At 41.7% G+C, this 12,255-nt stretch overlaps 1 protein-coding gene across 8 annotated transcripts in view; it reads right to left on the reverse strand.

Annotated features, from left to right (window-relative positions):
- Positions 1–1,035: 1,035 nt before the first annotated feature.
- Positions 1,036–12,255, reverse strand: part of SLC6A6 (solute carrier family 6 member 6) — a 76,527-nt gene continuing 65,307 nt past the window's right edge. For 7 of the 8 annotated variants that reach the window (XM_053303178.1, XM_053303174.1, XM_053303177.1 and 4 more), the window contains 3 exons: positions 12,099–12,199; positions 9,957–10,127; positions 1,036–8,410 (listed from right to left, as the gene is read on the reverse strand). In XM_053303178.1, the coding sequence (XP_053159153.1) occupies positions 8,270–8,410; positions 9,957–10,127; positions 12,099–12,199 (413 nt within the window). In that variant the 3' untranslated portion in view covers positions 1,036–8,269. Of the gene's footprint in view, positions 8,411–9,952; positions 10,128–12,098; positions 12,200–12,255 lie in introns of all 8 variants that reach the window. The other variant, XM_053303182.1, reaches the window with a different exon arrangement.

The raw sequence follows: 12,255 nt of genomic DNA on the forward strand, positions 1-12,255 counted from the left end.
CAGAGTTTGAGACATACTGCATCCCTGGAACTTCCCATTGTTCATGGAAGTGGGGAGAGCTTGCAACATTATGATTGCGACTTAAATATTGCTTTTCAACAAATGTTCCCAGAACTATTTATACAGAAGAACTTAAAAGATATGGTTGTAAGTTATGGTTTAGTATTCCTATAAAGCATTACATGGATATATATAGGGTTGTCAACATTTTTCTGGAGTATCAAGGTGCTGTTCCTTCAGATTTGGGGTGTGTGTGTGTATACATATCTACAGCATACAGTGTACAGAAACAGTATGTAGGGTATACAGGTGCTTTTGAAGCCTGAATGCCTGCAGTCTGAAATGCAGGGGGGCAGTCCTATTTAAACAGCATCCCAGCCAGGCATCTGTGCTATTAAGGCCTGTATTCCAGTAGAAATCCAGAAGGTGAGGCTTTTCCGAGCATGCTAGTGCAGAGATGGAAATTCACTAAGTGCCTCTTTAGCTGCCCTGCAAGTGTAGAAGCTCTGTCAGAAAAAGGTTAACTACAATGGAAAATACCACTTTGTACACTGTGGAAGGTCCTACCTATGTGTACTTGGAAGTAAATGCTGTTGAACTCAGTGAATACTGCTTCAAGTGGACCAGGATATCAGAAATGATATATCAAGCCTATCTAATACATTGGAGCAAGTGGGAATCATAGGTCACAGTTTCAAAGATAAGAGTTGCTACAACAACCATTTGGCATACAGTTCTATGAAGTTCAATAGAGCAGCAGTGTTCTCAAAATACAGGGCATCCAACTTTGCCTTAAATGGGCTGGATCCCAGCTTTTCATGCTGAGGCATATTCCATGGCCAGAAGCTCTTTCCATCAACTCTCTCTTTCCACAAGAGAGCTGTACTTTTGGAAGCACAAAAAACTTTCCTTTCGAAGGAGCTCCTAACAGCAGCATGAAGGGTAAGGAGCCATCCCAATATTGTTCTTTTGAAATCTCTTTTAAAATAAGGTACCTCTGTTTACTCTCATCCAGTAGCTAAAAATAACACACAATTTTGTTTGCTTTATAAAGGAAATGTTTTATTTTTCTGTTTGTGATGATTACAAACTCATCTAAAAAAGCAAAAAAATGACTTTAAAATATCAATATACATTTTCTTTATCTAAAAAGCAAAACAGATAAACTGTGAAATACAAACATTTACTGTATACACAAAAAAACCTAAATTTCAGGGTTGAAATACACTCCAAATTCTTATTCCTATACAAATATTCCTTTTTGGAATAAGGATGATGAACAACAGGTTTAAAATGTCTTCTAAAAATTATTTTTAAAAAAACTTTTAAAAGGAGGACAATCTGGCACCCTCTTCAATTCACATGGCTACTTATTACAGACAGTAGTCATGCGTGTGAATTTAAATAATGAATTGAAAATGTTCACCCACATGTTCAGCTGAATAGATATAAAGAGGTTGTCTGTATTACTTTATAACTGTGAAGCCCCTGGAGGTGCACTCCTTTCAAAACTGCAACAGCACAATACAGCAACAACATACGACATTCTATTACAACAGTGAATGTATCAGAGCACTGTACTGACTGCCTGGGGTGGATGAGGAGAGATACTGACGAACCATCTCAGCCTGTTCATTTGGGTCCTTGCCACCCAACCACAGTCTTTCCTAAAATAGGTCACATGCACTCTGACACAGTCAGTGCTCAAGTGTCAGCTTTTGCATGGCTTTCCTACAAATGATCATTAGTCATCTGGGAGTCAATCAGGCATACAGCTTTTTAAGTCGGGCCTTTTAAGTAGCTGGCCTGGCCCCACTTCAACAGAGAACACAGCAAGCAACATGGGCTGCTAGGCAAGGTTATGCTCTCTCTGCAGCACAGCATTTTTGAAAGAAAGGGATCTTCAGAAAGTTGGCTGCCTATCATACGCTATCTTGTTTCCTCAAGAAACACAGTTCAACAATATGTCCCAGACAGAAGACTCCATGTGGCCTCAACCTTCACCCTCACCCTTAGTTAGATATGAAGGCTGCTGTCCTAAGTATGCTTACTGTAAAGTCAGTTCCACTGAACTCTGTGTGTCTTACTTGCAAGTAGATACATTTAGGATCAGGCAACAGGTCTGTGTTTCTGGTGATCTCTTGGAACCAAACTTCTACCGAGCAGATGGTGGTTATTTTGGAACTTAGAAATGGAAATGTCTAAGTTTTTAGGAAAGGCAAGAGAGAATGGATTACACCCCCCACCCCCGACTGGTTGCTTTTCATTCTGTAAAGAAACTGTTCTTTTCTGAAAAAATAAATCCAAATATTTATGCTAATTTTTGAAAATCTAAATTTAATTATGTGAACTCATATGCCTCCATTAGTGTGTGTCTCAGAAGAATTCCTAGGATTAGCATTTGAAGTGAATGGCTGCATTTTCCCCACAACAGAGACAAGCATGCTTCATCACTGATGTTTATGTTCCTGATTCTGTAAAGTCCATGAAGTACTACTAGGCAACCAACAGCCTGCTCTACAGCCTACTTATGCAAGAAGGCCTGGACTTGTATGAATATAGTACCACTGGAGCCAGTGAGGCCGAATTGGCTTAAATTAAGCCCTTTGGCTTAATTAAATTGCAACCTGGGTTGCCAGCAGTTGCTTTCAAATGGGAGGATAGAGTTGGACAGAGACAGGTGGAATATACTAAAGCCTGCTCAAAGATGGAATTGTAAAACTGACATGTGCTAGTCTAAAATTACATTCTTCCTGCCAAGTGATTAGCGCAATTAGGACTGTCTGCACTTTAGATTTAAGCAGACCAATATAGGACGACAAAGGTCATGTTCTGGTGACTTCCAAACTCTCGTTGCCTGCTGCTTATCAATATTCTTAATCAGCTATACAAGGCTTTGAATTCCTGCTGTAGAAGAGCTGCACTTTAGCTCTGAACAGATTTTGGAGGTTCACATATTGGGATCTGAAACTGAACATTTGGCCCATGGTGTGATAGAGAACTGGGGCTGTTCTTGGATTTGAAGCTTGCCTTCAATCCAAACAGGTGGCATCTGAGTTTCCGTATGGGAGGATTATTCCAACATTTTCTGTTTTATTCTACAGCACAGATCTTGGAAAGGACCAAGCAAGTCAATACAGTTTCGTTTCTGTAAAAATAAGTGTACAGAATGAAACACCTTCATACTTTCCCCTGTAGGGAAGAACATCTAATTAATTTGATCCTGGGGTTAGTCACTATTGAAAGAATAATATTCAATAGCAGTTTTGCCTTGGTAGGAATGCTGTCGTCTTTGGAAGTGTATTCGATCTTCTGCTCAGCACAGTTTCATTGGTCTCTATGCTTTACTCAACAGAGCATGGAAATCACCATTGATTTATACTAGGGACTCGGTCTGTAGCAACCACAGACATATTAAAAACACCATAGAGAAAAGGGGATGAAAACTAGTGTACTGAGTTCAAGTATTCTCAAAGCAGGCCATGAAAACTGTACATCTGCTCAGTATCATATGGCTGATTAACAGGCAATGATAGCTGAAAAAAATTCTTGCTGCTTTAAATCTAAAAGCATTTGGGAGCAAGATATCCTATGCACATTTATTCAGAAGCATGCCCACTGAATTCAGTTGGACTTGCTCAGCTGTTGCCTGTGGGCTTCCCAGCGGCACCTGATGGGCCACTGTGTGAAACAGGACACTGGACTCGATGGGCCTTGGGCCTGATCCAGCAGGGCTGTTCTTATGCTTCCAAGTAGACGTGGATAGGATCACACTCTAAGGCATACACTGAGGCTGACACGATGAGGAAGATGTCAATGGGCCTACTTTGAGTATCTATTTAATGTTTATTTTATATACTGCCTCCAAAGGCTCTATGTGCTTTACAATTTTCCTTGTCATGTCCACCACCACCCTTAAGCATTGGTTTCCATAGGGAATGCGTGCATGTCGGGCCCTTCAGTGGAGTCACTGCACTCACGAGTTGCTGCTTTCCTTCCTTTGGAACTGCACCTGTCCTCCAGCTGCCTCACACTTCCATCCACCTCCTCTGCCTTGCTGCTGCACAAAGATCCGGCTTTCGGTTATTTTCAAAGTTAGCTATAAGATACTGTGGGTCTCTGCTGCAGATGCTCTGATTTTTATTCTGCCTTGTGAGTCAAATTGGAGCAGAATCAAGTACAAAGATTTAGAGCAAGAGGCAAATAATGAGCATGAACTCAACTTTGCAAACAATTTCCTTTTCCTTTTTTGTTTGTAGTATAAATACTAAAGATGTGCAGTATTGGCCATATCATTACTAACTAATACCACCTGATGAGATCATGAGATCACTGAATGAATGAATGCTGAAAATCTGGAAGGTCTGTTTAGAAGAAGAGCACAAGCTTCCAGACAATTCTGGAAACTGGCTTTGTTTTGAGCCAGACCTGGAAATGATGGCGGTGGAGAAGTGTATGCCCAATTGACCTTAACTGGACTGCAGAATGCGTACCTTGCTACTTCCATTAACATTTCTGGACTTCTTCCAAACCCAGAAAATAGCTTTAAAACATGTCACTTTTCCAAACCCATGATGGAACTTGAAAAGCACAAAAGGTACATTTCTCCCCACCCCCATTTTTAGGGGAAATGTATTTCTTTGAATATCTATGTTGTTCCACCCTCTCCCCACTCCCCCCTCACAGTATCCAAACCAGTTCACCAACAATTAATCACAATACTGAATATTTAACTTCTCAGTTACAAATGACAAGATAAAATAGGCCACAAAGTTCTACAAAGTAAATTAGAAAAACAATCAGTTTTTTGCAATCATAAATAAGTAGAAAATACAAACAGTTGTTTACAACGTTTCCCCTCCCCACCTCCACCCCCACCCCCACCCCACCCCTTTAATTTGGCAGAATCTGCTGTTGACATTCAGATTAACCACATTCTATTATTCAGAAATCTTGAGACATGAAAATGTGGAACAGAAACCCTAGGGATGATGGGCTGAATCTTGTTTTGAACATGACAACTTGATCCAGGCTTTACTTTTTTCAGTCAAGCTAACTATCCAGAGTACCTTTTAAGGTCACTGTGTGCATGTGCAAATAACTCTTTCACTCTCAACATGGAAGCAACTGATTCTAGTGGCACAGCAAAATGGGCTGGGTTCTAATCTTCCTTAACTGGAACTCTAAAGGTGCAAGTCTGATTCTCTGGTTTCTTCTAGAAAGTCATCTACCTACAATATATGCATGAAGTATATGCTTGTTGAGATACCTGCACCTGGCTCACCAGCTTGAAATCCTGAACTAATTTCTGTATCAAAATATTTCACTGGCTGACATGATGTGCAGTGCTCTGGTGCGGATGTGCAGGCAACCCCCATGCTACTGAGTGGCCGCACAGGCTGCACTACTGCAGTTATCTCCATTGTGGCGAATGGGAATAACTGCAGCTGTGCTGCTTGCACAGCCAACCAGTCTTAACAGTGGCTGCCTGTCCATCTGCAGCGGCCTTGGAAGAGAGCCGTCCGGTGATGGAAGGCTGCACTTCATGTCAGCCACTGTCTTTAATACAACATGCACCAGGAAAGTCAAGGGAATTAACTTTTCGTATCTGCCTCTGACTGCCCCACTGGTATGGAAGATTAAAAGTCTGATCTGTGCTTTACTGAGTTAAACTGGTGATTTATTTTGGACTACAGATGCCATACAGACCAAGCACAATGTAAGGGAAAGGACAGTTTTCCCGCCACTTCCTTGCTTTTCCTGGTTAACATGTTTACTGGCCATTATCCAGCAGGAAGATAACCATTTCCACTGGGCCAGGATTTGATGCAAAGACACTATTTTGTCAACATGTATTCAGAGATTGATTTAGAGCTCTCATAATAGGACGGTAACTGGAAAACAAAAGCACCCTGACCTTGGCCACTTGTGTTACTGAAAGCTCAGTCCTCTGACTTGAAAATAAATCACAGAATCCACCTACAAAAACGTCAGCTTTACAAAATATTTGAAACAGCTGAGCTTTGGTCCTTTTCTTGTTTTGAAGTTGTCCCTTCCATTTCATATTAAAACTGGCATGACTTAGCAAGCATGTACATAATCAATGTGCAGTGGCCAATGAAAGAATCAAATATACACACAAACACTAATTTGTCTAAAAAAAATGCATTTAGGAATGTCTGAATACTGGCTAGCTTCCAGTTTAAACTACATTATCTGTCACTGACAGATTAAACTGGCAATAGATATGCAGGTGAAGGCTTTGCTGCCATTTCTGGCTTCTAATCCTGCCCATGTTCTCTTTAGTGCCAATACCCTTTAATCAATGCCCATGTGAAAGGGGATAGAGCCATTATTCAGCCAAGAATGAGGAGGATAATAGACCTGGCCAGATTTGAGGTGCGTTTTCCAGTAGCAAATCCTTATTTCTGAGCTTAAGTGGATTTGGGAAGTTCTTAATACTTTGTTTACTGATAGAAATCTTTTCCAGGTGTTTCACTCCTCATCCAAACTAAAATGCCTTTGTAGCTTACTTCTTCTTGTGCTTCCTCATCTTAGTCTGATACCAGCGATGACTTTTACTTATGCTTGTAAAGATCAGGAACTAAGTCTCTCTCTCTCTCATCTGTACTCCTCCAAATGTGCCTGCAAATGCGCCATCTGCAGTGGTTCCAGAAGCCATTTCCTGATCTGGAATGAACGATACACGCCTGCTCTGCCTTGCATGATACAGACCCAACAATCCTTTCTTTGTCCTGATAAGGATAAATTTTGGCAGATTTGGGGAATTTAAACAAAATATTAGAATTGCACAGCACTTTTGCAGTATCTTTGTAAATGCACTTTTATATGCACTCTTTGACATCAACCTAGTGTTCTAAGAAAATTCAAGTCAAAACCAGTTCATGTCTCGAGTACAGCCTACAAAAAGTGGGCCACTTCCCACATGGTAATCTGTCACTTGAGTGATCTGTCAAGTCACTCCCATGTCTCAAAAGGTAATGCGGAAAAGGTTCCAACACATTCTGGCTTCTCAAGAGCCCTGTTCAGAAGTCATTTAAAGATGCTGTACATGAGTACAGCATCTAAAATGGGGACAGAAGTCTTGCTCTTTCTTCATCAGTTATTTGCGGATAAGTGGGCATTGGTCTGATGAGGTGGACGCTGTATCTGTGATGGTTGGTGCTTCGGTGATTGAAAGGTGCAGGCCCGTGTCTCCGATCACAGAAGCACCCACCATCATGGATACGGCGTTCACCTCTTGAGACCAACGCCCGCTTACCTGTGAGCAGCGTGCTGCTGCAAATGACTGACAGGGACAGGGTGGGACTTCTGGACCCATTTTAGGTGTTGTACTCGCATACAGCAGCTTTGTATAGTGTCTGAAGAAGGCTAAGGAAACCTTTCTCCATGAGTGTAAATCTTTCCTGTGCTAGTATGTTATCAGGCACAGGAGAGTACTAAAGTGGCCCAAGAGGGTAATAACTAACAAAATGTCTCCCAAGCGAGAGTGATTCTGCCACCCTCTTACAGACCATTTACACATGCACTGTACTCAGAGATGGTTGTTGCTTGGATTGTTCCCTTGGTTCCTAACTGCACTCAATTCCCACCCTATATTGCAGCTTTTCCAATTACATGCACACGGTACATATATATATATATATATATATATTCTTACATGGACTACAGCAAGCATAAAAGCATGTACCCTTTTCCCGTTGTAATTCTCTCTACTTGAACCAGAGGAAGATAGTGCTACACCTTTGAAAACCAGTTTCTTCAAAACAACATATGCATTTAAAAAGAAAACCCAAAGCAAATCCTCCAGTGAGAGAGTTGCTTTTTGTAAGTTTTAGCTTTACCCTGTTCCCAGCCTCACCAGCACCTAAAGTTATCTGAGACTTGTATATGCATATATTTGTGTCTGTGTGTGTACTGCTGGCAAGGAAATCAACTCAAGTGGCAAGGTAACTTGAATAGGAGTTAGACAGATATGTTGTGTGGGGGGAAATAAAGCAAATTCCTGTAATGTGCCTAATTTGATATGAAAACCCTGCCTCTAAATAGAGCAAGAGGCGTTCACTGTGATTTTACTTTACAAAATATTAAAAAATAAAAACCAAACACACAAAAAATAACTTTCTCTGTGAGAAATAAAAATAAATCCTAGTGCAAATATAAAGCTCTGTAAACCTGGTCCTATGAGAGATTCTATGGTTAGTAAACGGCAGTTTTAAAGCAGGCGTCTTCCTCTCACAGAGAGAGCTCACATCATAGTCTCCACGATGATATGAGTTGGCTTGATCAGTCCACCGTTGGCCATTCCAGCAGGGCAGAACGGGGCAGCACTTTCGGATTCCCTGGCCCACCGGTTGACCTCTCGAGGGGCAGCCACTGCCTTCACTCTCTGAGGAACAAAGCACAGCCAAGGGTTAGAAGAGGAGGTTTTCCAGACAACTGGGTTGAGCTCACACCCTTTCACATGGCAGGGAATGACAGCTGTCAAGTGACACATCCATGAGTGACCTGACTGCTGCCTGGATCCAGAATGGGCCCAACAGGCCACTGCCCAAAGGACTGCCATGGGCTGGGGCCAAAATGCAAATTCTGCTACTGGGAGAAACTGTCACATGCAAGCCAAACAATGCCAAGAATGGCTTCCAGCACAGGGAATGTGAGGTACAGGTCAAGAAGCTTCCCTCCCTTGGCTCAGAGGTGTTGCTTAGTAAAGTTTTCCGCTAGGTGGCTCTCTAACTCATACTGCAGCTGCTACAATTAGCTCCTTCCACAGAGCACACACCAGAGAAAGCGGTGTACTCTTCATGAGGGTCCTGTGGGTCTTTCCTTTCTGTACTCCGAGGAGTGGCCCTGCTGAAATCCAGTAGCACGGCTATACTGAATGGTCTGAGATTACGCTTGAATACAATTCAATTGAGGACAGCTTCACACAACTATATGTACTCAGGCAGAAATACTGAAGTATAAAGTAAACATGTAACAGATCAACACCAAAGGGCAAATGTGTAGCATGCTTGCTGGTTGCCCTTGTAAAAATACGTGGAAAGGCTAACCCTATTCTTTCCTAGTTACCATTTCTGGTTATTTTAAAGGTCTAATACTGCATACTTGCACACTTTCCATGTATTGATTGCATGTACTGTATGTTATACCTGGGAACCTCGACCAACAAACAACTGTAAATAATAATCATTCTATTAAAAGCCTTCATAACAAATGGTGCAAGAAGTGGGAAGAGTATACAAGAAGCCCCCAACTTTAAAATGGGCTGTGTTCCAAAAGTTCATTTGTAAGTTGGATGTTCACAACTTGGAACACATCTAGTTCCCAAGGGTGATGTATGTGCGGGTTGTATGTGCGGCTTGTATGTGCGAGTTGCTGTTTTTAAGTTGGGCGCTTCCTTAATGCAACATGTTACAGAGCTTTGTTTGTAAATTCAAGTGTTTGCAGCTCGGAGAATGCCTGTACTAGCTTGTCTGTTGCTTTGAAAAGTCTCCTGAGATGGATGGCTCTGTATCTATGTGGTTTGTAATGTTCAGATCACCAAAAGCACTGGTGATCTGAAAACAATCTGTCCATTTACATGGATGCCTAACTTCATCCCAAAATGGCAGTTTTCTGACTGTCCAGTCACTAAATAAATGTATTTTGCACCAATAATCTTCTTCAACATATAAACACAGACTGAGTGACTGCCACCTTCTTTAATTGCATGGAGTCTTCCTCTGTTTAGTGAAGGAACTCACATACTCTGTGAGTTACTATGCATGCTGTAATGTACACACAACACATGTGAAATTACTCTGTCAGGAGCTCTGTGCATGCACTGGATCAAAGCACTAACATTAAGGCTTGAACAAACAAACATAAAAGAGCCAGTCCAGAACACGTTTATTCTTGTGTATTTCCAGGTCTCACAGTTCTGATTGACTTACCTCAATGAGAGAGCCATCTGACTGTATAATACGGATGACCATAACAAGCGGGATGCAGATCATAGAAGAGAGGGCAAGAACCCAGCCCAGGCCGATTGCCCAGTCAGGGTATATGTACACCTTGTTGTAGGTCAGCGGTGTATACTTGGCCAAGGAAAAGATAAAGCACCCCTGTGACAGGAAAGCAAACAAAAAGAGAACAGGTCAAGACGAAGTTAGAATTGTGTGATTTCTGCAACTGACTCGATTTGATTTTATCACTGGCACTATAGAGCCATGAGCAGTCATTTCTAATATAAGGAAACTGAAGTCGAAAAAGGGTAGTTTTCCCCAGTGTGGAGCATGGTTCTCCACCCCACTTCCCTCAGCCTACATGTAGAGTGTGTGTGTGTATATAGCTACAAGGGGCTGTGAAGTGGGAAGGAAAGGATTTACGGAGAGCTTTTGAATCCTAGAAGTTGTGCTTCACCACTTCATGTATTACCCCACTTTTTGGAGGCATAGGAATGAGCCAGCCACATCCCTGTCTTTCTGTTTGTAGTGTAAGAACTGTTTGTATTGTAAGAATTTTAAATCTGGAAGAGGCCATTACAACGCTATTCTCCAAATTTTTATTCTTTTAGCTGAAGTGCTATATTTTCATTCAAATAAAATGGCTTATTTATAAAAATGTCTTAAGAGCACACAATTACAATGTGCATTAAAATGTGATAGCCTTATTTGCACTGTACAAGTACATCCCATTAAGAAGAAAGACGTTTATGCCTACATAGCATTGTCTGCTTGTTTTCTATCCAATAGGAAAGCTTCTACCTTTTGGAGTTGAGTAACTTGGGCTGCTGAGCACACTTCCTAGAGCTTAATTAGGAACATAGGAAGCGATCTCATACCGAGTCAGACTATTGGCCCAACTAGCTCAGTGTTGTCTACACAGGTTGGCAGCGGTTTCTCCAAGGCTTCAGGCAGGACTCTCTCAGCCCTATCTTGGAGATAACAGGAAGGGAACTTGGAACCTTCTGAATGCATGCATGCAGATAACTCTTACCAGAGCGGCCCCATCCCCTGAGAAGAACACCTTACAGTGCTCACATGTGTTCTCCCATTCAAGTGCAAATGAGGGCAGACCCTGCTTAGCAAAGGGGACAATCCATGCTTGCTATCACAAGATGAGCTCTCCTCCTTAAACCACTGAACATAGTGGCTAACATGATGCACAGTGTTAAGTCTCTGTAGTGCATGCTATGCCCTGGGGCTTCTGTGGACTTCTAAAGCGGCCCTGACATGGTTCAGAAGCAGTAGCTGCAGAAGAAGCATTCCTCAGGTTTCCCTATTTGCAACAGTGCTGGGGAAGCCTTGATGCTGGGGCACAGTGCTATGGAACCAATGCTGTGCATCATGTTAGCCAGTGGGATTTAATTCTGAGTAACATGCATAGAGTTTAACAGTACATATTCTCTACCAGGCAAAATATTGGCACTGTGTAACAGGGTTGTCTTGTGTCTTTGACTATGCTTGCTTACAGTAGTCTACCAACGAATAGAGGAAGTGAAAAATGTATGTATGTATCCTTTCTTTCACTGCAAATAACCTTAAGGTAGCTCACATAAATAAAATAAGCTTTCAACAACCACCAGTAAGATAAAAACAGCTGCTAAAATACCATTAGAATAATCTCAAACAACAAAAGCATGCACCAATAGGATGGACTTCACCTGGTGTCTAAAAGTTAACAAAGATGCTAGTAGGTAAACATGTCTGAAGGAGCTGCATAATTTTGGTGCCACTACAGCAAAGACCCTCACTCTGGCAGCCACCCACCTGAATTCAGAAGGCCTCTGAAACAGATCTCAATTGGTGGGCAAGTCCATGGGGGAGAAGATGGCTCTTTAGGTATCATGGGCCCAGGCCACTTGGGGCTTTAACAGTTTATATCTCAGTCTAATTAACAATGCTGGTTTGGGCTTTTAAACAGGTCAGATCTGTTAACATTGGAGTAATAGATTAACATATTAAACACACATAATCTGATACCTCATACACATTGTTCTTCCAGAAGGTACTTCTGCAGAAAAACAAAGACTAAAACAGCCCAGCCTATAATAGATGCTAAAAAAATTTTTAGCCAGGCTTTTCAACACTTACCACACAGAGAACTGGTGTGACTATAATCCAGCTCCATTTCATCCAGGGCCCGGGCCTGTAACCAATCATATCTTCTATGGCATCATACATATTGTCAGCGCCTAGAATCAAACACAAGAGGAGGTTTCATGAGTCTGGATGTCTGGCCTCTTTTGGT

The sequence above is a fragment of the Hemicordylus capensis genome, chromosome 2, assembly GCF_027244095.1.
Source record: "Hemicordylus capensis ecotype Gifberg chromosome 2, rHemCap1.1.pri, whole genome shotgun sequence".
NCBI classification, from domain to species: Eukaryota; Metazoa; Chordata; class Lepidosauria; order Squamata; family Cordylidae; genus Hemicordylus; species Hemicordylus capensis.